This window comes from Diadema antillarum, unplaced genomic scaffold (assembly GCF_040938485.1).
Source record: "Diadema antillarum isolate AM-2024a unplaced genomic scaffold, OU_Dant_1.0 scf00000201, whole genome shotgun sequence".
NCBI classification, from domain to species: Eukaryota; Metazoa; Echinodermata; class Echinoidea; order Diadematoida; family Diadematidae; genus Diadema; species Diadema antillarum.
The window spans coordinates 2,793,647-2,820,917 of record NW_027271090.1 but is presented as its reverse complement, the minus strand read 5'-3'; the positions used below and the strand labels follow the sequence as shown (position 1 = coordinate 2,820,917).

General features: G+C 36.4%; 1 protein-coding gene and 1 non-coding gene across 2 annotated transcripts; both read left to right on the top strand.

The window, feature by feature from the left end:
- The first annotated feature begins 8,420 nt into the window (after positions 1-8,420).
- LOC139723831 (solute carrier family 2, facilitated glucose transporter member 1-like) lies at positions 8,421-24,244 on the top strand. Its single transcript, XM_071635036.1, has 12 exons — positions 8,421-8,611; positions 13,959-14,060; positions 15,271-15,434; positions 15,875-15,999; positions 17,028-17,143; positions 17,624-17,783; positions 18,412-18,605; positions 19,151-19,261; positions 20,430-20,531; positions 21,544-21,619; positions 22,927-23,054; positions 23,996-24,244. The coding sequence occupies exons 1-12, from the start codon at positions 8,534-8,536 to the stop codon at positions 24,242-24,244; spliced, it is 1,605 nt and encodes a 534-aa protein (XP_071491137.1). The 5' UTR covers positions 8,421-8,533.
- Positions 23,292-23,364, top strand: Trnas-gcu (transfer RNA serine (anticodon GCU)). Its single transcript has one exon. It is a non-coding gene; the product is annotated as a tRNA-Ser (tRNA).
- Positions 24,245-27,271: the final 3,027 nt, after the last annotated feature.

The following is a 27,271-nucleotide window of genomic DNA, read 5'->3' as shown; positions in this document are numbered from 1 at the left end:
AAGGCTGAAATATTGGAATGTCTTCCACTTTCTACATTTCGCAAGCTTGATCCAAAAATATATTTTTTGGTAAGGTTTGAATAGTAGAATTCATATTTTTATGCAAAAATAGTTCTGCCGTAGGAGGAATCCTAAATGTACTATTCCTGCATGTGTTTTTTCTCTGATTTTGTTGACTTATTAATTCATATAATGATAAATTAAAAGTGATTCCTGCCCATTACCCTTGCCCTCATTTAACCCGCTTCATACTGAATTCTGAAATGCCATAGACTTAATAAGCAGGCCACCAGGTTCCCGTACAGAACGGGTTGGGTGAAAGTCGCTCTCGTAAGGTTTGGTCCTTCAAACTTTACTGACATGACTGAGGGGGAGGGTGGGGAGATTATGCAAATGCTTATTCTTGGATACTCTACTTTGTGCAGTGGTTAAGGCAGTGCTTTAATGTTTTCAATGACATCGAATGCTTGGAATGAAGAAACAAACCAAAGCAAAACAACTCATGACATACGATGGTTGCGATTCAAGTAGGATAGACAATCGTATGAACCAACTTGACTTTAATCTGCACACTTTAATTCATTATGAAACATTGAATGTGTGTACCTAGCGTACCAACTTTATTATGCCAATATGAGAAGACCGATGAATACAACGTTTTTTAGACGAGCCAAAAGAATGCATATCATACATCGTATTAGTACAATGCACACACAAAAAAGAAGAAAATGAAAACAAACAAACGAAAAAAAAAACACATCTTGAAAATCGCACCAGTTTTCGATGACGAAAGCAATAGATGGGTGACCATGACTCAAGGACTTCTGCAGTGTACAAGCCTACCCAGCTTATGCCATGTTAGATATGCGTCGTGTTTTTCGTATTAAGGCAGAAGGAAAAAAAAATCGATGACGTCACAATGTCTATTCATATTCCTCATAATCAACGATGTGTGATTTAACACCTCAGGTCAAATGTTTGACTTTCAAGACATGTCATAGAATTAATTTATCATTTGGTATAAGAATCACCATCTTGGTTATTATCATCTGTACCAAATTGTAGAGAAACAGAAGAATATAATAGAGAGAATGTACTTTATACCACGGAATACATCATCGAGATTAATTATACAAGTGTATATCTGTATAGAAAGTTATGAAGTATTTGCATTCACGATGCGTTATAATGCCTATATTATACAGTTTTCGTTTGTAAATTACGACTAGACAGGATCCAAAGGGGTCCAGCCTGCCTTCGTGTTGTTTTGAAAAGGGCGCATTGTTTTTGAAGAGACATGGTAGGTTGTATATCTTTTCTGAGAAAAAAGAAGTCGACTGCGTGTAGATACACTGTATTTCCACAGGTGATTTTAGTATACAGTTGGTATTAAACAAGCAAGTCGTTTCAGAGTGAGGAAAAACAGAACACGGAGACGTGTATGACATGTTTATTATGTCCAGGCGGGAGAATCTTGTGTAAAAAGAGTTGCTTTAGCTTTTTTTTCCTTTCATAAGTTGGGCTAGCTACATGGTGTCCTTAATTTTCTTTCTTTCTGAAAAAGTTATTACATGCAAAAGTTTGTCTTTTGTTTGTTTCGTGTGTTTTGTTGCAATTACATAATCAAGTAGGTACTCTCCTGGTACCTCCTTTCTATTATAATTTCTTCTTTTGCAATAGTCAGATAGTAGTTCGTCAAACGAAGAGGGGAACTTCCCCAGCACTCTTGCACATACAGTTACAAACGTCATTGTGCCCCTATATACATTCGATTTAGATTTCTGCTGTCTTTGAGAGGATCTACTTTTCATTTGAAAATATTTATTTCCACATTTAAGCAACAATCATCATCGTTTTACCAATATTAGGTTAAAGGGTTAGTATAGTATTGGTTGAGATGAGGATTGAGACTTTGACTTTTTGCAAGATACTTAGAAACGACTCTATGAACTGTTAAAGAACAATTCTAAGAGGAATTCAAAGTTCATTTGATGAAAATCGGTTTTGAAATGGCTGAGATATCCAAAAGCAAAGTAGACCAAAGTGATCCTAATAAAAGATGAGTCCCACCTTATATTAGGATTGCTTCATTTCAGATATCTCAGCCATTTCAAAACCATTTTCGATCAAATGAACTTTGAATTCCTCCGAGAATTATGTGCTCTGTCATTTTTCATAATATAAGAGATTTCTCATTATCTAAAAAAAAAATCACCATAACAAAAACGTTGGAAGCCTGAAGTCTCATCTCAACCGAAACTGTACCATCCCTTTAATAATAATAGACTGTTAGATATATTGGGAAAGACCCAAAGGAAACAAACGTACTGGTACATTTAAAAAAAAAGAGAATTGGGAAAGAATTAGGGTCATGTACACACGATGCTTTTCCTGTTAAAAACAAACAAAAAATGCGTGAAAAATTGTATCTAAATTGCTTCACATTACTTTGGTAAGGTTATTGTAAAGGATTGGTCCTTGATGTGTTAAACTGATAGCTTAGTTTTGGTCGAGGCGAGGATTCAGCTTTTGACATTTTGCATGATATTTAGAAATCACTCTGTGGAAATGTTTAAGAGCACACAATTCTAAGGGGAATTGGAAGTTTATTTGATGAAAATCAATTTTGAAATCGCTGAGAATTCCAAAAACAAGGTAAAACAAAGCGATCCTAATAAAAGTTGTGGCCTGTCGCATTTTATAAGGATCGCTTTGTCGGATATCTCAGTCATTTCAAGACCAATTTTCATCAAATAAACTTTAAATTCCTCTAAGAATTACATAATTATTCTTTCCTATTTCATAAGAGGTTTCTCATCATCTCACAAAACACACAAACAATAAGGTAGAAACTTGCAGCCCCATCTAAACCAAAACTGTATCATCCCTTTAAAAGTAGCTTCTGTAACATCCACCGTACGCCTTGCAAAGAAGATGGCCAATAGCTGCAGAAGGACGATATGATGTTATGATGTTAAATATAAATTGGAGATCTGAGGCCGGAGAATTGTAGGAGAGTGTGCCCAGAAATCCAATACAATGCGCAGCAAGATGTGCTTACTAACGTAACTAGCATGATATACCCGACAGAGGTAGGTTAATTTATGTCTTCTTTGTTTTCAGGGGGGGGGGGGAGTTAGCCTGCTTTACGATAAAGTAAAATTCATGAAAAATTCATTTGTGGTTTCAGTTCATTTCAGTTCAGTTCAAGTTGGTTTGACGTGATTGATTTTTCTTTCCTTTTCGCAAATGTACATGGAATTCTTGTTACATTCATGTAAAAGGAACAATCTTCCATGAGACAATTACGATTTAGAATCATGTTATTTAGGAGAATAAAAACGTTGAATTTGAGTTTGCAAGGATGTTTTTACTCTCACGTCATTTTCTCCTTATAATTGTTCAATGTATGTGTTAATATCTTTTTGTATTAATTGGTTGAATCATGTCTTACGTGTTTTAGTTTGTTTTTCTGCTCTTTCCTCACCTCAAATGTGATGCTCGTCACAGATAGTAGAAAGCTAGGCGCCACGTGTGTCATCTTCTATCCTTATTTCTAACCGGAAGAAACTATATATTATACACTTTCTATACACGGTCTTCAAGATTAATACCTAGAGATAGAGTCATAAAACCGGTCTTTTTTTCTATTGACAAATATTTGTATATATTGCCTAGGAAATTAATGTTACATCTTGTGCCTTGAATGACATCCATACCTCATCAGTTTGCCAATGCACGGTGGTTCTTTGATCAGCTTGGTATCATAATTAGAAATACATGTCTTTGTATTTGGTTCATTAAAATTACTCACATGTCCTGTTGAATTACATGCAAAATACAATTCCGTGTATTGTCTGCTTTAAATAAAAAAAAGTAATAAAAAAGACCCTTCATAACAGATGAAATGTAGGAAAAATGTTCCAGTTACACGCTGACTCTTTTTCTTTCCTTTTTATTTTCAGTACGTTCATGGCTGTTTAAACGCTTTCAATTGAAATGTTTTGGCTGTGGTGAATTGTCAATGTACAAACATGTCGACTGAACATGCCGACTATAAGTTGTCGAAGTTATCGATCTTTTATTAAGAGGACTGATGTGTACTTAATCATGGCTTGGATTAGCTCACTGTCCAGGTCATACTGCCAAGTTCGTACCTTTAACTATATCTTAACTTTCTGCCAGAGTTTTATCATATAAAATCATAAGTTTGATGGTTTGTGTTTTGTTTTGACAGGGTATCAAATTGTGTTAATAAAGTTAAGTCGCCTGGTGTGAAGTCCCAATATCAATCACCATTAAAAACGTGTTTTGTTTTTGTTTTCTCATTACTCTGTCTCCAGAGTATGCCTCCTCGAGTGTGGGATTGGGTTTTAAGTGACATTGACATTTTTTTTCTGCTTTCACTTCTGCGTTTCATATGAAACACAAAACAAAGATTACGAAATAAAAGAGAAAATAGAGAGGGGAGGGAAGAAGAAAAAGCGGCTAAGCGAGGCAGGCGGACAACAGAAATCCATGTACAATACATAATATATCATCTCCTTTCTCTTTCTCTCTTATAAAGTATTTTACACAAAAACACACATCGTCCGATACATCTTTTATTTGTATAAATATGTACATATACACATATACCTTAATAACACACACTATATAAGCGCTTGTATACACATTTTGTATATATTATATATATATATATATATACATATGTATGTGTTTGTGTGTGTGTGTGTGTGTGTGTGTGTGTGTGTGTGTGTGTATAGCGTAACCTTGATTGCACTATACTTGATTTAATTGATTGATTAATCGATTGATCGTAATACATTTCTTAAATGTTACTCTTGCTACACATACATGTAGACACTTGACAGAGGTAAAACGGTTAATGAACAGTGATGAAAAAAGAAAAAGAGAGGGGAAAAGAGGAGAGAGACAGAGCAAAAGTAAGAAAGAGCAAGAAATAAAGATATGTAGGGACAGAGATGAAACAGGTCAATCTTTTCATGTGTACTATATATTAAAAAGGGAGCGGGGCCTTAACGAGGAACGGTTGAGAATAGCACTTCAGACTGTTAAACATGTTTAAGGGTTTATTGTATATTTGTAGGCAATGTCTTTTGTTAATCGTAAAATACTAATAAGTAACATAGAAACATGCAAGTTATGCACAGTCTCGAGAAAGGTACATTCCAATGTTATCTGTTAATCATATCAATATTTAACCAGTGATTGACAGATGATTAAACATGTAATATGATATACACACTCAACCAAAAAAGTAAGTCCCCCCTAGCATTTTTGGATATATCTCAAAAAGTATTTTACCGATTTTCATAATTCAAACGGGAATGGATAGGTAATTTTTTACTCATAACATGAATGGCATATCATTGCCACCAGGTATCATTATTGGTGTGAAAAAATGCATTTTATGTCAAAATGCATGGAAAAAAGTTGCACTATAGTGATTTGCATTGACTTTTACACAAATAATCAAACAATCAGATCTTTGACCTCTCCAGTTTCCTGAAACTTTGCTCTAAGTTTCCTTATTGCATTGGGCGAAACCCCCTGGCAAATACTTAGTCTCCTGGCCACCTCCTTAACCGGAACCCAAGCTTCAAGGAAAGCTGTAGCTCTCCCCCTTTCAAAAATTTGCAGACGCGGCATGATGCAAAATGGCCATAAGCACATTAATATGATCAACCCAAATTGGAATTAAAAAGCACATAGCTTCGAGCAACACTTTCATATTGAAAAGGCTAATTGTTTAAAAAGTATGCATAACACCAGTCTGTTTAATAGGGAAGCACATTGTACCTGAAGAAATTCCTGAGAATTACATAACAATTTCAAAAGGTCATTTGCTAACTTGCATAGGAAATGTACAGAATATAACCTTAAGTGCAACTTTTTTCCCATGCATTTTGACATAGAATGCATTTTTTTCCCACACCAATAATGATATCTTGTGGCAATGATATGCCATTCATGTTATGAGTAATACAATTCCCTATCCATTCCCGTTTGAATTATGAAAATCGGTAAAATACTTTTTGAGATATATCCAAAAATGCTAGGGGGGAACTTACTTCTTTGGTTGAGTGTATAAACCCTTCAAAAAAAGTTTGGAAATCTGAGTTTATTCAATCATTTCCTATTTTTTCTTAAAAATAATCTATTTGTGCTAAGAACCACACAAAGATTGTTTAATTCTCTTTAAAATGATACCACACTTGTTATGATTATCGTATACATGAAGGTGCAGTGCTTACAAATATGAGGTAAAAACAGAATTTAAAAGCTGCAAAATGGCCCAATTTTGACGTCCCTGATGGAGTTTCCTCATTATGAGTGAGTTCCCCATTGTTTCTTTGGTGTTACTGTAACATCAGCATTTTATGGAGTGAAACATGTTTGCGTTCAACCAAATAGATGAACAAACACACACACACACACACAAACACAAACGATCATGACTCAAACCATTATCTCACAGAAACTCGCCACAACAAAGACATAAAGAAGTGAAATGGCATGGTCTTGATTTTGTTGGAGTTTCATCTTTATTTTGTCTTCATTTTGTCGTTATTTTGTCTTTACTTTATGTCAATTTGTCTTTATATGGTCAATGAACATGATCGGGGCTCAGTATCTGGTGGACGACCCAAAAGCTTGCACCACCGCCTGGCACCTTGTCCTCATGCTGTTGATTAGCTTCGTGATTCGCTGCTGGGGAATGGCGTTCCACTCGTCAACCAGTATCTGACGGAGTCCTGCCAATGTCGTTGCATTTGTGACCCTCTTCCCCACAGCTCGGCCAAGTTGATCCCAAAGATGTTCTATGGGGTTGAGGTCGGGGCTGTATGCAGGCCAGTCCATTCTAGTGATGCCCTCTCTATCGAGAAAGTTGCGCACAAGTCTCGCTCTATGTGGTCTTGCGTTGTCATCTTTTTGAAGAATCTCAGCTTCAATCTGCCCTATGGCGCGGGCTTTTTGAACATTGCTTACACGTGGCATGATGTACAGTCATGAAACTTGATGAGCTACAAAATTGCCTGTCATGGAACCACTGCAAACTTGAATGTGAAGTTAAGATGTCTATTGAAATTTGCCTTCATGGCTGGCCAGTTGAGAACAAAAGACATAACACAAAAGTACTTGTTCTCTATTTACTCTTCACGACCATTCTCATTCATAAGGACCAATCTTGTTCATTTTGCATCTTTTCAATGTAAACCTTATCAGACACTTTTGAGTACAGCCCTTTATTTGATAGCATAATCATAATGAGTTGGATATCATTTTAAAGAAAATTTAATAATCTTAGTCATCTATTGATATCAAGCATGCATTGTATAGTGCTTTCAAACTGGAGCAGTTTACAACTGAAGTCAGATTTCCAAAGTTTTCTTGAGGAGTTTATATATATATATATATATATATATATATATATATATATATATAATCATGGCCACATAAGGAATGTTTAGGGTAACATAAATCAACAGAAGTCAACATGGGTACGCATTATAACCTTATAACATTATGTTCTCTACATCACAGAGAATTACTGTTTAACAAGATGTGCTCTTTTTAAAAATAAATTTAGTCGAATTTTGCATACTCTTTTAATCCGTTTAATACACTGTTGTTAAACTGATGGATTTCTGATATCATTGTATTGTTTGTATGTTTGGAAAAAGCGATGTGAACTAGGAAAATAAACAAAGTATGTGTGTGCGTGCGTGCCGTGGTGTGCTTTGAATACTAACACCGTCAAGACTGCGAGATCATTATTTTTCAACAAAGCGAAAATTCCCTCTCGATGTATTCACAAGTAGAACGTCAACAGAGTTTGATAAAATGGAAATAGGCCTATAAGTTTGTTTATTTGTCACTCAGAATGTGACTGATGAAGAAGTCAAGATTAAGGACACTTTTCGACGATGGTTATTATTAATTTTCCTCTCTTGCTGCAGAGGTTGAAATTCTAAGATACCCATTTCAAGGGGAACTGTGGCTTGGGAAGAGGGTTCTTGTTTCTGTCCTTTTTGCTACAAGACAGAACTAACTGTTCAAAGTTCGCTTGGAAATTACAACTACAGTAGCTGCTGCAGTGTGGAAGCTAATATTTGGCTGACATTAGATCGAATATATCATTATCCCAGCAAATTATACTCTGGTGACCCCACAACAAAGTAGCCCAGAGATTATGTCAAACAGAGATACACCCACTGGTAAACCAAACCGATATCCAGCGCAGCCTTTAATACACAAGGTACACGTTTCTTTTTTTTTTTAATCTCATGTTTCTTAGAGTCCTCGAAAAGGTGCAAAGATCGTCCCGTGTCCCACATTTTTAAGCTGGGAGGAACCCCCATGTTTAGGGTATATCAAAAGACGTGCAGGTTTGACTAGGCGTTGGTGTATATCTTTGTCAACTCAGTAGGACTCACCAACACCCTTCATCAAAAAAAGTGTTTCGGTGTCAATTTGTACTGGATATATACCTGGCAAGGACGACGACATGGACAAAGTAGCCATAAAGGAAAGAGAGGAATCTCAGGATAAGAAGGAAAACTGTCAAGATGATGACGAGCAACACGTGAGAAAGATACACTGAATCTCAGTTTGACTTGTTTACAATCATTAAATTCAATTTGATTCAATTGAATTTCAATTTCAAATCAATCCAATTCAATTCAATTCAATTTAATTCAATTGAAAATTGAAAGATGATGACGAGCAGCAGGTGAGAAATAGCCACTGAATCTCAGTTTGGCTTGTTTACAATCATTCATTTCAATTCAATTCAATTCAATTCAATTCAATTGAAAATCTAACGATGCTGACGAGCAACAGGTGAGAAAGATCCACTGAATGTCAGTTTGACTAGTTTACAATCATTCTTTTTCTCATTATTTTCCTAAAGGGATGGTATAGTATTGGTTGAGGTGAGCTAGGATTCAGATTTTTACTTGTAAGATACTTAGAAACCACTTCATGACATGTTAAAGAGGATACAATAAATTATTCTAAGAGGAATTCAAAATTTATTTCATGAGAATCGGTTTTGAAATTGCCGAGATATCAAAATGTCCCACCTTTCATAAGAATCTCTTTGTTTTGGATATCTTAGCCATATCAAAACCATTTTTTTTTAATCAAATGAACTTTGAATGCCTCTTAGAAATACATGATCTTTCTTACTGTCAGAAGAGACTTCTCATTACTTGAAAAAAATAGTATATATATTTTTAAAAAGTCCTGGGAACTTGAATCCCTTCTCAACCGAAACTGTACCATCCCTTTAACATCGGTGGTTAGTTTCTAGAGCTGTGAATTCATGCAGAAATGAAAATTCGTCTATATGCTACATGTAATGTCCTCTGTTCACAGTTTGCAATGAACGGTTAATGCGCTCTCCTCTTGAGTATGATGTTGTCTTCTATAGAATGTAAGGTAAATTATCACAGAGCAATATAATTTGATTACAAAAGGGTGGAGGTTAAAACACAGTCATGATACAGGCAATGATACAGGCAATTAGAACACCAGCGACCCATTATTTATCTCCTATAATTTGATGTGCAATTAGTAGAATGTTTGCAATAGATCACCATACAGTGTAATTAGACATAGTCCAAAATAATACCCCAAACTCAAGTGCCAGCGCATTATTAAAGTCTACCCCACAAGAGGTGATAGGGAGATAAACCCTGAACTTTGGCGCATTCAAGAGGCCCATTTATTAACTCTCCTGCCTCATAACGCCGACGACTTTGTTTGTAAACAGGTTACGACTGGGAATATAATACTTGGCTTAAACTGAAGAAAAAAATGTAAACAATTACAAACTACTATATAACAAAGAAAATCCAAGATATATAGTGTTATATATATATATATAGTGTTGATAATTTGTTTGACTAATTTTGTCTGACTACATTGTTACAATACACTTGTTATCTTGGACTTACTTATGAACGCTATATGATGTTCTATTTTGTGCATGATGTAACCTTAATATACGTTATCTACATTTTGTGTTCGCTATGTTACGTCATTTTCCGTCACCAACACATTCTGCTATATCTTAAATCATTACTATGGAGCCTATATAATTATTTTACAAGCTTCTGCTGTTTAGTAGATTCATCTATTGTTACACGTAATTCACATTTGCTTATTTACAATGTATATGTTTATTTTTAATCTCAAATTGACTGTCTTGTGTTGATCTTCTATCTTGAAATCAAATGGAGTGTGATATTGTATGAAATGTGAAATAGTAAACAATGAACACAGAAAATATTGCTGCTTTGTCTTAAATAACGTATGGATAAACACCAACATGAATGATTCACACAAACATATTTCACTTCAAAAAAGTGGATCCAAGATATGTATCCCACCGTTTTATCGTATTATAAAATTTAATGAACGGTCCTTGTAATTGAGAATACAGAAGTTGAATAAGTACTTATCATAATTATTGATACCCATACTTCTCGGGAGACTGGAAAGTTCTTCGGGAATCTTTCGTCTTTGAGTAAATCTAACGCTTAGAGTATAGCACCTCAATTTCATTTAAGAAGTATTTTCATCAAATGGCACCTTTAATGACAAAAGCCATCTTTCAATGCCTGACTTCTCCATTTTCGCACAGTGAAGAGTGTACTGTACACTTTGCTGTACGGGACTACTGAAAACGAATACATTTCTCTTAAGAATAGATTTAGCAACTTTTAGAAGGGAACTCTTTATCTATAAATGCATGAAATAATAATCCAAACCTAGAAATGGCTCTATTCTTCTATATCACGCCTTTACGGACTTGTTATTCGTTTATAATTATACAGTAGATGCATGCGTTTGCGCGTGCGTGAAACCAGCGTTCAATATTTTAGACCTCGATCGTGGACCTCTTGCTTGAATTGATCGGTGAATGCAAATTGCGATGACAATCACAATATAGGAAAAGATTGATTACAAAATGTTCGAACACTGGACGACACCGAATGCAACGTTTGACCTCGCGAACTTTGTTTCATAAACACTGAAAAAAAAAATGCAGAGCCAAAAAATTCTGCTAATGGATCATAAACAACGCGGTAAACGCCCACTAAGGCACTAGTCCTGCAGACCAAAATAAATGCTACTTTAAAGGGATGACAAGGTTTTGGTTGAAGTAAGAATTCAGGGTTTTTTTTAAAGAAGAAATACCTAGAAAATACTTAATGAAATATTAAAACGCATACAAATTTATTCTAAGAGGAATTCAAAGTTCATTTGATGAAAATCGGTTTTGAAATGTCTGAAATATCAAAAAGCAAAGAAAAACAAAGTAATCCTAATAACGAGTGGGTCCCACCTCTTACCAGGATCACTTTGTTTTCGATATTTCAGGCATTTCAAAATTAATCTTCATCGAAATATTAATAAACTTTGAAATTCTCTGAGAATTATATGCTCTTTTGTATTTAACATTAAGAGTTTTCTCATCTAAAAAATCACAATAAAAAAGTGGAAAACCTCAAGCCCCATCTAAACTGGAACTGTACCATCCCTTTAACATTCTACCAAGAGCTCGAGACATTAAATGTTGGAATAATTAATACAAGTTGGTTTTCTTTTTGTGTCAAAGCGCAGTGTTTGAAGAAGTCTTTTTCCAAACGTCACAAAATAAAAAAGAACATACGAGAAACTGGCTTGACAAACATTAAAAGACTTTCGCATGATTATTTATTAATTTATTTTATTTATTTCACATCTTTAAAAAGGGTGGCCCAAGTCAGCACTGGCTTGTTTTCATCGGGGCCCTAAAACACAACACATAATTACACTTACTAACAAACAAAGAAAAAAGAAAAGATATATATTTACATTCAATACAATCAAAAATCAAACATAAACGCTTATAGAACAATTTTCAAGACATGTAAATACTACAACGTTTCTAAATGAAGAAAAATGAATTGGAAAAACTATGAACAATGGCATTTATTGCACAATTTCAACAGCCGATAAAAATGTGAAGGTATTAGACATTGTGTAAAAAAAATTATCGATATTAAAACACACATATTTTAATATAAGCTCCTTTTTAACAATTCTAAGTTGGGGGAACATCGTGTCTCTAGACTCACACATATCATAATCTGCTTTTGAACAAACCTAAGTTGGGTGAACATCGTGTCTCCAATGGCAAATTGTTCCAGTGAGATACCGCTTTGCATACAAATGATCTGTAAAATTCGGTGTTACATCTCGGGATCTCAAGTTTGCACTGGTGCGAGTTGCGTGTTACGCGTTAGGCTACTGTATCATGTATAACAAACTTATTTGCTAGTAAAGAGGGTGCAAGATGATGCACAAATTTAAATGTCATGCATGCCATTGCTTTTGAATACAATCATTATCATGATTCCTATACGTTACAGCATCTACACTGAAAATTGCAGATGAAAAAAAAATGTGAAAAAAGAGAGAAGCTACATTATAATTAGTATGACAGTGAAAAACTTCATTTTGGATAGTATTATCACACGAGGCTTTGATTTAAGATTATGATTGAGTAATCATAAGATCACGGATAATCATTTGTAAATATGAATACATTTGTGATTAGATAAGGATGAAAGATACATGTATTAGAAGCCACACAATCATTATCATAACAACAATGAAATATAATATCAAGACGTATTCGTTTTCTCAGAGAGTCTTCATGATTGTCCACTTTCCCCAAAACTGATATCGAAGCTCTCACATTGCTTTTTAAACAAGCTAGAACCAGAGCTATTTAGAGATTAGTAGCATGGCAGTGTCAGACTGAATGGATACAGATCGCATCATGTTTTCAATATTTTCATAATCATTATCATCATGGTTATTGACATTATGATTGTCATTCTGTTAACATTAAATTGATTGATGCTACCTATAAGACAGACTCATATCTCAAACAAGATTGTATTTTTTATGTTTTCTTTTGCTATTGATCATGACAATGTATGAAGCCAAAGCGTCTAGAATAGTCTTGTTCCCTGTTTCATAAAGAGTTAAAATCGATTATATTGATTTCAGCTGTAAGTCTATGACAGCCTGTGTGGTAAGGACATTCAAAATCAATATCATATTTTGATAAAACGGGGCCCAGAAGGCGTGGCAAAATTTTGTCGCTAAAAAGGGTTTGAGGGCAAACTGTTGATTCATGTTTTTATTCCTGTGATTCTTTTTCTAATCTCGGCTTAATGTGTTGAAACTGACCCAAATGGTTTTCACGGTTCATCTTATCTGATGCTATCTTGTATATAAACCCTTTAACGACTCCTTTATCAACGTTTATGGCATCGCTCAGTTACATAATGCTGCATTATCAATCATTAGAGTATTTATCCTGGCAGGAGAAAGCTGCATATACGTGCAATTAGTATGGTGTAAAGATGTACTTATGTATTCTGTAGCACATTGCCCTTAGTGCAATGCACGTTATAGTTCAATGTCACCAAAATATTTCCACAAATGTTCTGTTTATAGGAAAAGTATGCAGTCATGAACTTTAATCCCTCATCTCAAACCAAAATGTTTACTGTCTCATAACAGACTTGAGTTATATCACGTGTGCTACTCGTGTTCGTTGGCGTGAACAATAGAGAATATGATATAATCTCTAAGATTTTTTTTTTTTGGGGGGGGGGGGTGTGAGAAACTAAACGTATTCACCAACCAAACCTACGTTTTATTTATATTGTTAGTCATTATCATTACCAACCATTTCACGAGGGTTTGATACAATCATGAAACAAGGTGAAGCAAAAAGTAGTAATATAATCAGTTTATAACAAAAATCTTATAATCATGATAATAAGTGAATGACTACTCGAACGGATGAATTCATGATTAAAAGAAGATATCAAACAAATTACTTTAATTCTGTCCTTATGTAGGCTCAACTAACATCATGGCTCGTTCTGTGTACAGCTACTGTCTCCATCGGATCCTCCATGGAGTTTGGCTATAACCAGGGGGTCATTACAGCTCCGTCAGTGGTAAGTACCCGTGGTCGCACCTTATACGAACAACGAACGTCTAGAATTGGTGGTGGGGAGTTACAGTTCGTTATTCAAAAGATTCGTTAATCCGAAAACCACTTCAGGTTCGTATACCGAAAGTTTGCTAGTATGAGCCTTCTTTTCAATTATGGATTAGCGAACCTTCAGAATAGCGAAATGTTGCTGTTAGTTTGTTTGTTTTTATTTTCATTTTCGGATTAATGAACCTGTTGAACAACGAACCTTCCGAATAACGTCACAAATGTTCGGATTAATTAACCCCTTTTCAACGAACATCACATCATGGGTGTTTCGGAAAAACGAACCTTCGGAAATGAACCATTGGTCTTATATTTCCGAATAAGAAAGTTGGGGGGTAGTGGGGTTTGAAGAGACTAGAGAAGAAATCGCATTTATTGTGCCTTTTAGGTGAGCAGTGCCATTAAAACTCCATATTAAAATGGAAGATAGTAAATTGGCGTGGTCGCATTAATTCAAGAGTTTTGTTATGGCAGATAGAATAAGCGATGGGTGGTGTGGATGAGGAGACAAGTTAATAATGTGTCTTTGAGGTATGATTGAAGAGTGTTATTTGACTGAGTGGTGGCACGTGGTCTTCCAAATGACTACACTATGGAATGAAGTAAAAGAATGCCAAAGTTTCGTAAGTGCACTATTGGTATGCAGTTAAAGGTTGAAAGGATGGGATGAAAGGGGATGGGTAGAAACAATTTCCTTATTCAGTGCAGTTAAAAAAAACAGTTATTTCTTTTGGATTTCTTGATTTAATTTTTTTTCCCTGCATGATTGAGTAAAGGTTGAATGGAAGGTGATTTGACAAAAAAAAAAAAAAAAAAAAAAGGCGTTGAATTATCCCATTATACATAAAAAAAGATGTATGATGATTTGGGTGAAGTCTATCAACTAATTTATCGAAAAATATAATGGATATCTTGCAAACGACGTAAAGGTTAATTAACACTACTCGTTAAAGTATTATTATAGTTCTTCAAAGAGACATCTCCACCAATAATCCAACAACCAACCAACCAAACAAACAAACAACCAAACAAACAAACACACAAACACAATTACATTATTTGTTTGGACTTCTCTTTGCCCACCATTGCCAATACATAAAAAAGCGTTTATTTTTTTAAATTGTAATTTTCTTCACCCCATTTCTGTCTTCTTTCATTCGTCACAGTTCATCCAGGACTTTGTGAACGAGACTTACTTCCTGCGATCTGGGGGTGTCCAGATCAGCGACACTGGTCTGACGTGGCTATGGTCAACTATCGTCTCCATCTATTGCATCGGGGGAGCTCTTGGTGCACTCGCCGGCGGTTACTGGGCTGACTATTTTGGGAGGTATAGCCTCCTCCAGCATACATAACTGTGTGATGAGTCCGAATTTCCTTAATTCCAATACTAAGATCTCGATCGGACTGCCATTTTGCGCAAAGTCCTAGCATGAAAATGGTTATTAAAACAATAATCTTCTGATCAATTTACTGAAGTGACAATCTTAGAAATAGTAAAAAGATATGGAAAGGTTGGTTGGACACCTTGGAAACCTCCCAAGAGGTTTGTGTCACTTTTTGATGTTTAGTATCGTTCAGAGTGGGTGTAGGACTGATTAGTAATTTCTTTACCTCAGTTGTACTCGTCAAGAATCTTCGGATTCTGTGGATATGCTTATTTTAAGTGTTTTTTTTTTTGTCTCGAGGTTGCTTGGTTTGCCAAAAAAAGAAGAAGAAGAAATTCACCTGTAACATATCAAGGCCCCGATCTTTGACTGATTTCCATAGAAACCGAGGACTGATTTACAACAACTTCATTTCCATCGTGGCCTCCCTTCTGATGGGATGTTGCCAGGTCGCTTCCTCTCCTGAGATGATAATCATCGGCCGATTCGTCATAGGATTCAGCGTCGGTATGGCTGCTCTTTGACCACGGGAGATAAAAAATCATGACTTGGAGAGTTGCTACGTGGGGAAAATTGGAATGGAAGTAACAAAGACACACCAAAACAAACCAAGTGTTCTTATGCATATGAAAGCGGTCAAAAGGATAAGATCGTAGTATTTAATTCCTGATTATAAGATCATAGTACACTGTATTCAATTTTTGATAGTAGTACAAGATCATAATATAAGATCACGGTATTTTAATTCCTGATCATATATAATTCCTGTAATTTTGTGTTATGTTTTCATGAAAAAATAATGAAAATAAATAAATTGATATGAAATTGAATTGCAGGCCAATAATATTCGTGAAGTCTCTTTGATTGCATCTTGATAAGATAATTCCTCACGGAGACAACAAAATATGTAACTGACACCTGATGTAACTTGTTTGTGATCATCATTTTGTTTTCGTGGTTTCTCTCTTCCATTCTTGACTGGTTGACGATTAAACATGAAAATTTAAACTCTAAATTATAATTTCTGTTTGATTTTGGGGGTTCATCCCACGAGTCCAACACCCGCGAGTCATACAACCCACGAGTTCGACATTGAAAACAGGTCCTTGAGTCATGCAGCTAACGAGTCATAGAGCCCATGAGTTCGACAGTAGGCAAATAAGGTCCATTAGTTCGACCATGGTTCGACACCAGATAAAAACAGCCCACGAATTCGGCAGACACAACACGGGGCTTATGTGTCGGTCTCGTGGGCCTTGTTTGTTTAGTGTCGAACTCATGGGCTGTGTGGAGCTGCATAAATCTTGGGCTGTATGACTATTAAGCTGTATAACTCGTGGGCTTTAACTCATGGGCTGTATGACTTGTGAGCTGCATGACTCGAGGGCTGTATGACTCATAAGCTGTATAACTCGTGGGCTGAATGACTCGTGGATTATCGGTCTAGTGACGTACACCCGATTATTTATGTGTACGTATGCATATGTGCCAGAATATCCGTTTATTCGTACACTTCTGAACCCTTGTCTATCCAGGAATGTCTCTGACGATAGTACCACTCTACCTGGCCGAGATAGCACCGACCAAGCTGAGGGGTGCCATAACAACCACACACCAACTTCTTATCACTATAGGCATCCTCATCGCACAGGTACGTATACGATAATTTCTGGGATTGAATGGCACGGACAGGGGAAGAGGAAGGGGATAGTTCATATAATCATTGTTTAGAATAAATTACTCTAAACAATGATTCTTGCTTAAGTTACCCGCAAGCCACACCTACTCAAAGTTATGGACATCATTTGATGTGATACAAATCTGTATGAAGACTTTGGATCTTACCATTTTTCGTGTCATGATCGCAATTTTTCTTTCGCAGTAGTTGATTTGCTTGTAACCTAAGAACATAATCTACCCCCCTATCACTGACAGCGTCAAAGAGAGCATGGAGGGACTCTACATAGTATTTAAAGACATTTTACATAAAACACTTACATAATTCGCATACATTTTAAATAAAACAAATTCAAACTTTTTTCTTCATTTTCTGGATCTCTCTCAGTAAGCTAATACATGTTAGAACACGTCATCTTAAATGGGACAATCTTCGCATTATTATAAAAACCAGTCCTTAGGATTCTACGCGTTCTACGACGAAAAGACTTGGCCAGCAGTCCTGGGTCTCTCAGCGGCCACCGGCATCATCGAGTTCGTGCTACTTCCCTTCTGCCCGGAGAGTCCCCGCTGGCTTCTCATCAAGATGGGCGAAGAGCAGAAGGCCATCGAAGGTAATAACAATAGCCATGTGTTTATAAGCCAATTTCCTTTTCCTAGTGCTTTCTTATTAAACGGAAATCATTGCTACTGAAAAATTTAAGGTGTTTGGTGCGGTGGGAGTAGCTCACGGTTAAAACTGATATGGTGCATTCCTTAGTACTTTTTTTTTTGTAATGTTATCTGTTTTATTCTGTAACTATAAATGATACTGTTTCACTTCCTTTTGTTGGGAAAATAGGCCCTAACCTGGTTAAACATCGCGTATCTTGTATTTTCTATGCTTCATATTGATTACCATACACTTATGCGTTGTAGTGCATGTTTGTGCATGTTTGATCTGTGTTCTTTCTGTTCTGTACATGATGTTAGGTTCTTTCTTTAATGAAACAAATTAAAGTTCAAAGTTCGAAGGGGTTATATTACATTTCAGATTTCTTACAGAATAGGAAATTACGTTGACGTCATAATCTGGACGTGCAATACGTACACATTTCAGCTATCACACCCATGGCAATGGCCGTGGTGTATCTGTCTGGTGACTTATTGGCTGAACGTTCGTAGCATTGTCCAAGAACACTACAGAGTCTGGAGGCCTACTTGGTGTATGACAAGATTGTCCATTCATCTCAATAATCAAAGCTCTTCGCAAGCTGAGGGGTACTGACGACGTCCAGAACGAGATCGATGAGATGAAGATTGAACACCAGCACGAGGCAGAGATCGAGAAGGTGGGCGTGGTCGACCTGCTGTGCCTGAGGGACCCCACGTGGATGATGCCGCTCTTTATCTGTATCGTTCTCCATGGAGGTCAACAGCTGTCTGGAATTAATGCCGTGAGTCAACACACCTAAGCCTACCTATGTTAAATACCCCATCATTCCACATATATTTTGTTCTCATCGGTCACTCATCAGAAACAAAGATCGTTGCTTCCGGCCACCCACCGAAGTGCATCGGATCGTTGTCTGATGAAACCGACTTGACTGGTCGAGTATACAGGTGAATGTCAGATATGTCGCGCGTGATTCTCATCGGATGATCTTGCCTCGTCGGATCACCGCCCGACATGTCTGACACTGACCTGATAGTTGACCGACACAAGTCAGATTCATCGGACTGCGGTCTGATACACTTCGATGGGTGGCCGGAAGAGATAAACTGCTTCCTATGTGTGACCGATGACGGAAAATCTCTGTGGAAGTTAGGTTACCTGCGTGCACTTGTAACTGTCTTTTGAAGATCATCTTTGACGAGAGAGAGAGAGAATGAGAGAGGAAAAAAGACATGTTTCTTCTTCCTTCTTTGCGGCGTTTCCGTTCATTCATGCTTCCCAAACAAACGCTCCAATGCACAAAAATCTCTCCCATCCGACCCGTAGATCATATTTTACTCCACCGAGCTGTACGAACTGGCAGGCATGACCGAAGATCAAATCGCATACGCCACAGTCGGCTTTGGCGCCCTCAACGTTACGGTCACTGTCGTCGCGGTAAGACAGCCTTCCAAGCTCCAGGGTGTAATGGGTATGAGCTCTACGAAAGTATCTTACAATAGAGATATCCAACCGGGTTCAACATACTGGGGTTATTTCTGCAGTACTGAACCACGAGATTATCTAAAGATAAGTGGTTCATTATTACTGTACAGGGCCGGCGGAGCGTTTTCAAAAGTGAGGGGGGGGGGGGGGGAGGGGCACTTCCGGGTTTCATGAGCTGACAAGCAAAAAAAAAAAAGGTCTTCAGCTCATCTTTCTCCTTCCACTTCCGGGTTTCTTCAGCTGACAAGCAAAAAAGAAAGAAAGAAAAAAAGGTCTTCAGCGGGACAAAATAACCTTACGGCGCTCACACTACTTCCGGGTTAAAAACAGTGTGGGGGGTGGGGGGCAGAAATTGATGACACCTTATGTATTCCTCTGTATGGTGCACAAAAAGAGGGGGGGGGGGCGAGCCCCCTGCCCCCTGTTCTGCCGGCCATGCTGTATACTAAATCATGATAAACAGATACGGCATGAAACCATGAAATGAGCTTTCTTGGACTTCTTTAAGACATGACCATTATTTGCCGAGCATTATCACCATTGTTATTTGTTATTTACCTATTATCACCAATGTCATTGCAATTGTACCGAAGCTGTGTGTTGAAAGGAATTAAACACGACATACGGGCATCTGACCGATAAGTAGAGAGGTTACTCTGTATTAGAGTTAGGGGAACTTTAGGTTTAATCCTTTCTTCGTCAGGGACTTTGGATAATGTCAATTTCAATTGCATTTCGATTTTCATATTTCTCAATAAAGAAATACATCAAATAAAAAGTACAAAAATGCATAATTTCAGCATGCACAATAGATTATTGCAAACAACAGTCGCAGACCATGATGGTCAGTCTCTTAAAATTTGTATCTAGGTTTAAGTACTAAAGAGTTATGATGTCACCTACTTAAAAACAAGCAAGATGATAAGTAGGCCTATGAATGTATGTGGTTTTCTGTGCTAATTGGTACTCAAAGCAGCCAAAACTTTAAAGGGGGGTAAGATTCCAAATTCTTCTGCTGATGTGTGTAACTTCAAAAAGGACCCTTTTACTATGGTCTCATTTTCTTTTCTCTCTGTTCTTTTTCTATTCTAAACAACAACAACAACAACTGTAATTTCAGGTTCTGGTTGTCGAACGTTTTGGAAGACGCCCTCTCTTGCTCTATCCGTTCAGTCTTCTCTCATTTTGGCTCATCGGGCTCACAGTTTGTCTCGCTCTCCAGGTAAGTCCTGTAATCATTTGGTGTAAACTGTAACTTCTTATACCCAAAACTAATAACGTGCGTGAGTGTCCTTATTGTCCCCTATGTAGTGCAATGGAATGACTAGTCGGCGCCAAAACAGTCGAAGTCTTGCATGGAGACTAAAAAAAGAATATTGCGTTTGCCTCATTGTCAATTAATAGGGCCGACTTAACACAAATATTAATGGAAGTTTGCACAGTTTGAATCACTCGACGGACAAGCATCGACTGTATTTTTCTCCATGTTTCATCTGTCGTGACGTCCTACATGGATATCGAAAATGACATTATTGTTAATTTCATTGTAATGCAGAAAGAATAGATCACCTTTACCATTCAGGAAGTGCACAATGGTGATGTTAAAAAGGTTTTGATATGGCCGAAGTGTTGTCATAAAGTAACCATTTCAAATGTTTAAAAAAGTGACATCATAGGCACGCAACAAGGAATAACATGCTAGGGACGTGATGTTCATGTGATGAAAACGATCATATCACCACATCCACTGAATTCCTAATAGTTGAACAATATACCTGACGATAAAATAATCCCGCTATTCTTGCATCAAACGATACCTGCTCTGTTTGTTGATCATACCATGACTACTTTATGGATTACAGGTCAGTTCATGTTTTCCCAGTTTAGCATAAATTCATTAAGGTACATCAGATTCTACCCTGTCTGATTTCTATGCCCTAAATCTAGCGCGGAAATAGTAAGAAACCGGCCTTCACAAAAAAAAAAAAAAAACAGCAACAAAAATAAAATGAGTATTTGATAGATCAAGTTTGGAAAGTCGCAGTGCTGCCCAGCACACAAGCAATAATTCACCTCAAAACATTATCGCAATATTAACAGAAAAATGTTTGCACTGCGATGCGTTCTTGTTGACTTAACTATGTGCACAGGACTTACGATGTCAAACATTTGTTTTTCTAAATGTCAAGAATAATGTTATACTTAGACCAATTCTTATACATTGATTGTTTCAGGACCGAAATGATTGGATTAAGTGGATGGGATTGTCCTTCGTGTACATCTACATTGTCACTTTTGCTATTGGACCAGGTAAGTTGTCTCACGTCTGTCGCTCATTGGTCTTGATTTTGCGCTGGTAGAAACCGAAGAATTAATCATGCACCTGTAAATTATTCCAGCTTATCGATTTAGGTCTATTTGTGTTGCTTTTAAGGATCTCATCAAAAGATATTCCATTTTATAAGAATTGTTCAACAACCTATCTGAGTACCTTGAGTTTCATGCGACAATGCTGTGGGATTTCGAATAATCCACTCCAATCACTCACAGCTGTTATGAACCTTTTGTTCTGTATTAGTTGTAGTCTTTTCTTTTTGATTATTGTATGTGTGCAATGTTGAATCAAAATATAAGGCATTACCTTCAAGTTGGTAGTAATTAATTAATGTAAAGTCATCCGAACAGAATGGTTGAGGTTTTTTATCATTTCTGGACTTGAAATTTGGAAATAGGACAACTTATGGAAAGCCACGTTTTCACGTATTTTCACAAAACAGTGACGAGGTTGAAGTGATGATGTCCACACGTCAATAATCTCACAATGGCCATGTAAACCTTCGCATATAAAAACACGCAATATCATCAACTTGTTGCATTGTGGCGAAATAACCCCAAATAATGTCTAAAGGGTTGTAGTTCCTAAACGCTCTGAATAAACCATAGAGATATCATTTTTTTCTATTAGTGTTTTGTCTTATAATCCTAAGGGAGATTTAGGTGTGAAGTGGTGACATCAGATTTTTCGGCTCTTCTAATGTGTAACTTTGTGGTTGCAACTTTTATCGTGGCTTCGTGAAGATACAACATGTAAAACGTCAATACTCCATAGTTTTAACTTTAATGGCTCTTCTACGATTATCTTCGTCTCATCTGACATGTATTTGACAATGTTAACTTTAATATGCCCTTGTATGATGTTGAGCGTTGTGTGTTAGCATCGGCCTACACTATCTTTACAGCACTTTATAGTGGGGTATCGTTAGAATACATGGTATGACATTGGTATCCTGTAATTCGAAATAGTTCCTGATTTGTTATTGTGATGTTGCTTTACATTTTTGTTTTACGTGTTTAGAAACGGTAATCCATTGAGCTTGGGAAAATTCAACATGGAAGTTCTTTTTAACTCATTGCTAGTTTTCTTCTAAGCCGTGAAACTCTCTTCCAATAACCAAAAGTCATGTTAGTAACTTTCTATTCGTCAATATGTCATTGCACGAGTTGTCAAAATGAATCTGACAATGTCGTACGTCTCCTGACACTTTGCGTATATTTATACTTCGAAAACGATGTATATCCCGTCTTACGTAATAACTCCGTATCCTTCACCATTTCAGCCCCACTGCCCTACGTGGTATCAACCGAGGTGTGGTCGCAGGGACCACGCCCTGCTGCTTCCAGTATTTCCATCCAGGTCAACTGGTGGGCCAACTTTGTGGTTCAAATGTCCTTTCCTCCAATCCAGGCGAGTCAAACTGACCCACTCTTTTCAGTTGATCAGTCTTTTCCATAGCTATAGCTATACATCTTTTAAAAAAATATACAAGAGCAATATGTGCTTTGTTTTCTCGTTACAAAATCATCAGTACATATGTTTTGTAGGCCCGATCGTACTCATTCAAATTCATGAAATTTTAATAATTACGCAGTACTCGCTGCATGCTACAGGGATCACTAGAACCAACACTTGCTGTCGGGCGAAAGCTCGGTGGTCTAGTGGAGATGACGCCTGTCCGCTGATCAGGAGGTCGTAGGTTCGAATCCTGCTCGAGTATGTACGCCCATGATTTGTATGGCTACTACTAAAACACTGATCAATTCAGTGCTTATTTACGTCGATGTATAGGGCAATTTGTCAATCAGTTGCAATTCTATTGTACTTAGTTCTCCTTTTTAATTGTTTAACAGTGGAATTGACAAGTGTATCAGTTTGTATTTGGTATGTATATGTTTTTATCCATGGAAATAATTATAGTATAATTGAATTGATTTAGAAACCACATTTATCTGCGTGTTTTAATGCTACTATTTATACTGTTCATTATCATGGTCTCCATTCTGTGCCGAGAGTGTGTTGCACTCGGGAGATTTTAATTGACAAACTGTTATATATTTTTGATTCCTTCGTATTTTCCGTATTCTTATCTCTTTTCATTTCACTGAGTTTTGATATCTTCGCAAAGCTGAAAAGTAAGCACGGGTTTTTTTTCTCTCTCTCTTCTCTGAAATATTGTTACGGGCGATTGTCTGTCTGTGGCAACGATTCTATTGATACAAGTTTGTATGTCTATATGCATGTCAGATTTTTTTTTAATTCATTTTATGGAATCTTAATTATTAAAAACAAAAAGAAGTTGCTCAGATCAATTAAAGGTATTCCAATTTTTTTCTCTTTCAATCGTTCAGGAGGAGATTGGAGAGTACACCTTCATCATTTACATCGTTTTCCTCGTCCTTACGACGCTCTTTATCTACTTCTACGTTCCGGAAACGAAAAATCAGAGTTTCGACCAGATCGTGTCACAGTTTAGACACTCGGACAAGGATGAGACTGAGAAGGATGCTACCTACAACGCGTACAGTCAGGAGATTGAAATCACTACCTACAGCGTAGGAACTCAAATTTCAAAGGAAACAAAAATGAAAGTCTTATAAGCTGAGGTTTATACATGCCTTTGTAGCTATACTAACACCACATAATTATGTACTCACCCAAGTACAAACGTATTGCTACACATTTGCACTCGTACCCGAAATCACAGACACGCACAGAGCGGACGGTATAAGGGAAGGATACTAATTATTATGTGAAAATGTGCAAATACTAATAATTTGTGTCACTTTGCATTGACCTTTGATAATTTACTATTATACACATTGTACATATTTTTGTTTGTTGACAAACATTATTTCACAAATATTTAATTGCATAAATGCGCTTATCTTTATGCTGAGTTCACGTAATAGTGTCGCATTATTTTGCTTAAAGAAATGGAATAAAATGTCAGGCTCAATTGGAATCACTGAAAGCTATTTTTTCTTCAAATCCATATCAACACTTGATACACAGTATCTGCTGAATATAACCAAACAATACACAAGAAAAGAAGTATTCTTTTTACTGCTAATCTTGGCTGCTACGTGGTATCAATAAACATCTGGGTTTCATGTTTGAAAACGTTCGTTTACAACTAACTTATAAGTTGTTTGTGTGTTTATCTGCGTTTCCCCAAGTATTTTAATCCGCATAAAGTCGTATCATGCATCATGCGTAAGATACTTGTGGAGTTCAGTTATATTCCATTGGTGAAATAATCAAATATTTATCCTTGTAGTTAATGCGATCATATAAAAAAAATCCAAAAACTTTTTTTTTTGTTGAGACTCGCGCCATGTAATGTACGACAATACACTTGCCTAGTTCTGTTATGTAAAAGTAGGTTTTCCGCTCAGGAACAAACAAACCACTACAAGTAAAATAGTTCATGAAACCATCTTTGTTCAATTGTCAACATGATTGTCTCACTTTATGTTTTACTCTGTTTTCCTTTCATTAGATGTTTTGGTTGGATAGATGCTTTATTTTCTGCAAATCAATATACATAAGTTACATAATCATGAACATGTGGGAAATATACAAAGTAAATTTGAAACAGAGTCGTTTGACTTGCATAAACAACGATATAATAGGAAATTAATGATATATACAGTATGCATGTCTATGCAGCAGGGATTACAATAACAATTGTAGTTAAGAAGCGACTATGCACACATTGTAAGCATTGCTTGAAAAGATGGCCGGCCCGAGGAAAAGGTAGGGACGTACTAGATTCGTAACAATACAAATTCTGATGCGAAAATAGCAGGGGAAAATAAACTCTGACGTGTGATGGTGGTGAATGTGCGTGCAAGTGCTTGAAAGTGCACAAGGGCAGATAGGCTGGAATTTAGAATAATAGAATTGGTTTGCTGGAAGAGGGAACGATATGCGATGTTGCTATCGAGAGACCAACATTAGTTATATAAATTACTTGTTTTTATTTCGTATTTGAAGTATACTGTAATAAAATGTGCTTCTTTAAGTTTGCTTTGAATGAAAACAAGGAGGCACACTGTTTCAACTCCTCAGGAAGAGTGTTCCATGTATCCGGACCGTGATGTCTGATCGACTTTTGAGCAAGTAAATGCTTTGGATTACTTAAATTGAAATCATGGGAACGACGGGTAGGGTATGAGTAAATATGGTCATTGGTTACTAGGGCATAATGAAAAAATGGTAATAAATTTCGAGTGTGTTTATACATAAATATGGCAGTTAGGTATAATTGTATATCATGGGCCTTTAGAGTTTTTAGGCAATAAAATATGGGATCAGTGCGAACCAAGAAATTTTAATGTGTGCATATACGAAGAGCCTTTTTCTGGAGAAGAAAAATTGTGTTCAATTTAGTTTTGCTACAGTTGCCCCATACAATATTGCAGTACATTACATATGGTAAAAATAAGATGTTATATAACATTATTAAAGTTTGATCATTAAGTATTTTATTCTCCTTAGAACACCAGTTGCTTTAGATATTGCTGTTGTAATATTCTGAACATGAGTATTCCAAGTTATATTGCTATCTAGGGTCACTCCTAGGAACTTGGTTGAATGTTTCTAAGCAATGTTTGTATCACCAATAGAAATACTTTGAGGAAGTTGTTGAATAATAAACTAGACAAATCAATCATTGAGACGAGTAGCCCTTTTGATGGCGTGCAGTATTAACATTTGAATCGTATGATACGATGTTCTGCGTTGTACTGTACTACTTGAACGCAATAGTGAGCTTGATTTAAATTGCCATTCTATTTCTATATGTGTGCAAAAGATCTTCTTTCCCCATCCACACCATAAAAAAGAGGAATAACCTTATTTGATGTCTAAAAATGAAATTGAATCTAACAAGGACTTTCGTTAAACAAAAAATGCCGAGACTGGCATTTGTTTTATCTGGCCATATCTAACACGCTTTGAAGGATCTAGGAAATGAAGGTGGAAGTCGGGGTGATACCATCATTAACTGCCAGTGGGTTCGAAATCGAGACCTAAAGATTGAGAGTCGTTTCCGCAAGGCGTCTAGTCACATTCGCCGAGTGGAATTTAATCTACCGTTTCCACTTTTGCTTTATTTCTCTTTTTTTATTTCGGTTTTCTTTGCCATACTGAATCGAAAATTCCTCATGATTTTCCATGAACAGACGTTGTCTGAAATGCCAAATTGATAATTTGCAAATAGAATAAACAGAGATAGAAATACGGTGGTAAAGAAATGTTTGTATTATTATTATTATTATTATTATTATTATTATTATTATTACTATCATTATTATTTAGGATGAGTCGTATTTAGAGATGACGTGTCTTTATGAATAAAGCAAATTTCAAAACAAGCCTGCATAAGTCATAAGCGGTTAACAACAAATTGCACTGTACTTGAATGAAGGAATCTCATTTTAATACTTTGATTTCATTGCATATACTGCCCACCAGTTTAGTGATATAATGAAGTCATCATGGCAATGTTTATACGGTGCAGATATCATTTTCAGTATTGTTTCAATAAACTGTTCTACCAGAAGACATACCAGGGTGGATATTCATCATTCAAGCAGATGCAAGGAAATGATAATCAGTTG

Coding starts and splice junctions, on each gene's coding strand:
- LOC139723831 (XM_071635036.1), top strand. CDS start 8,534: ATGGACAAAGTAGCCATAAAGGAAAGAGAGGAATCTCAGGATAAGAAG. Junction 20,532..21,543: donor CAGTTTGTCTCGCTCTCCAG/GTAAGTCCTGTA, acceptor TGATTGTTTCAG/GACCGAAATGATTGGATTAA. Junction 23,055..23,995: donor TGTCCTTTCCTCCAATCCAG/GCGAGTCAAACT, acceptor TCAATCGTTCAG/GAGGAGATTGGAGAGTACAC.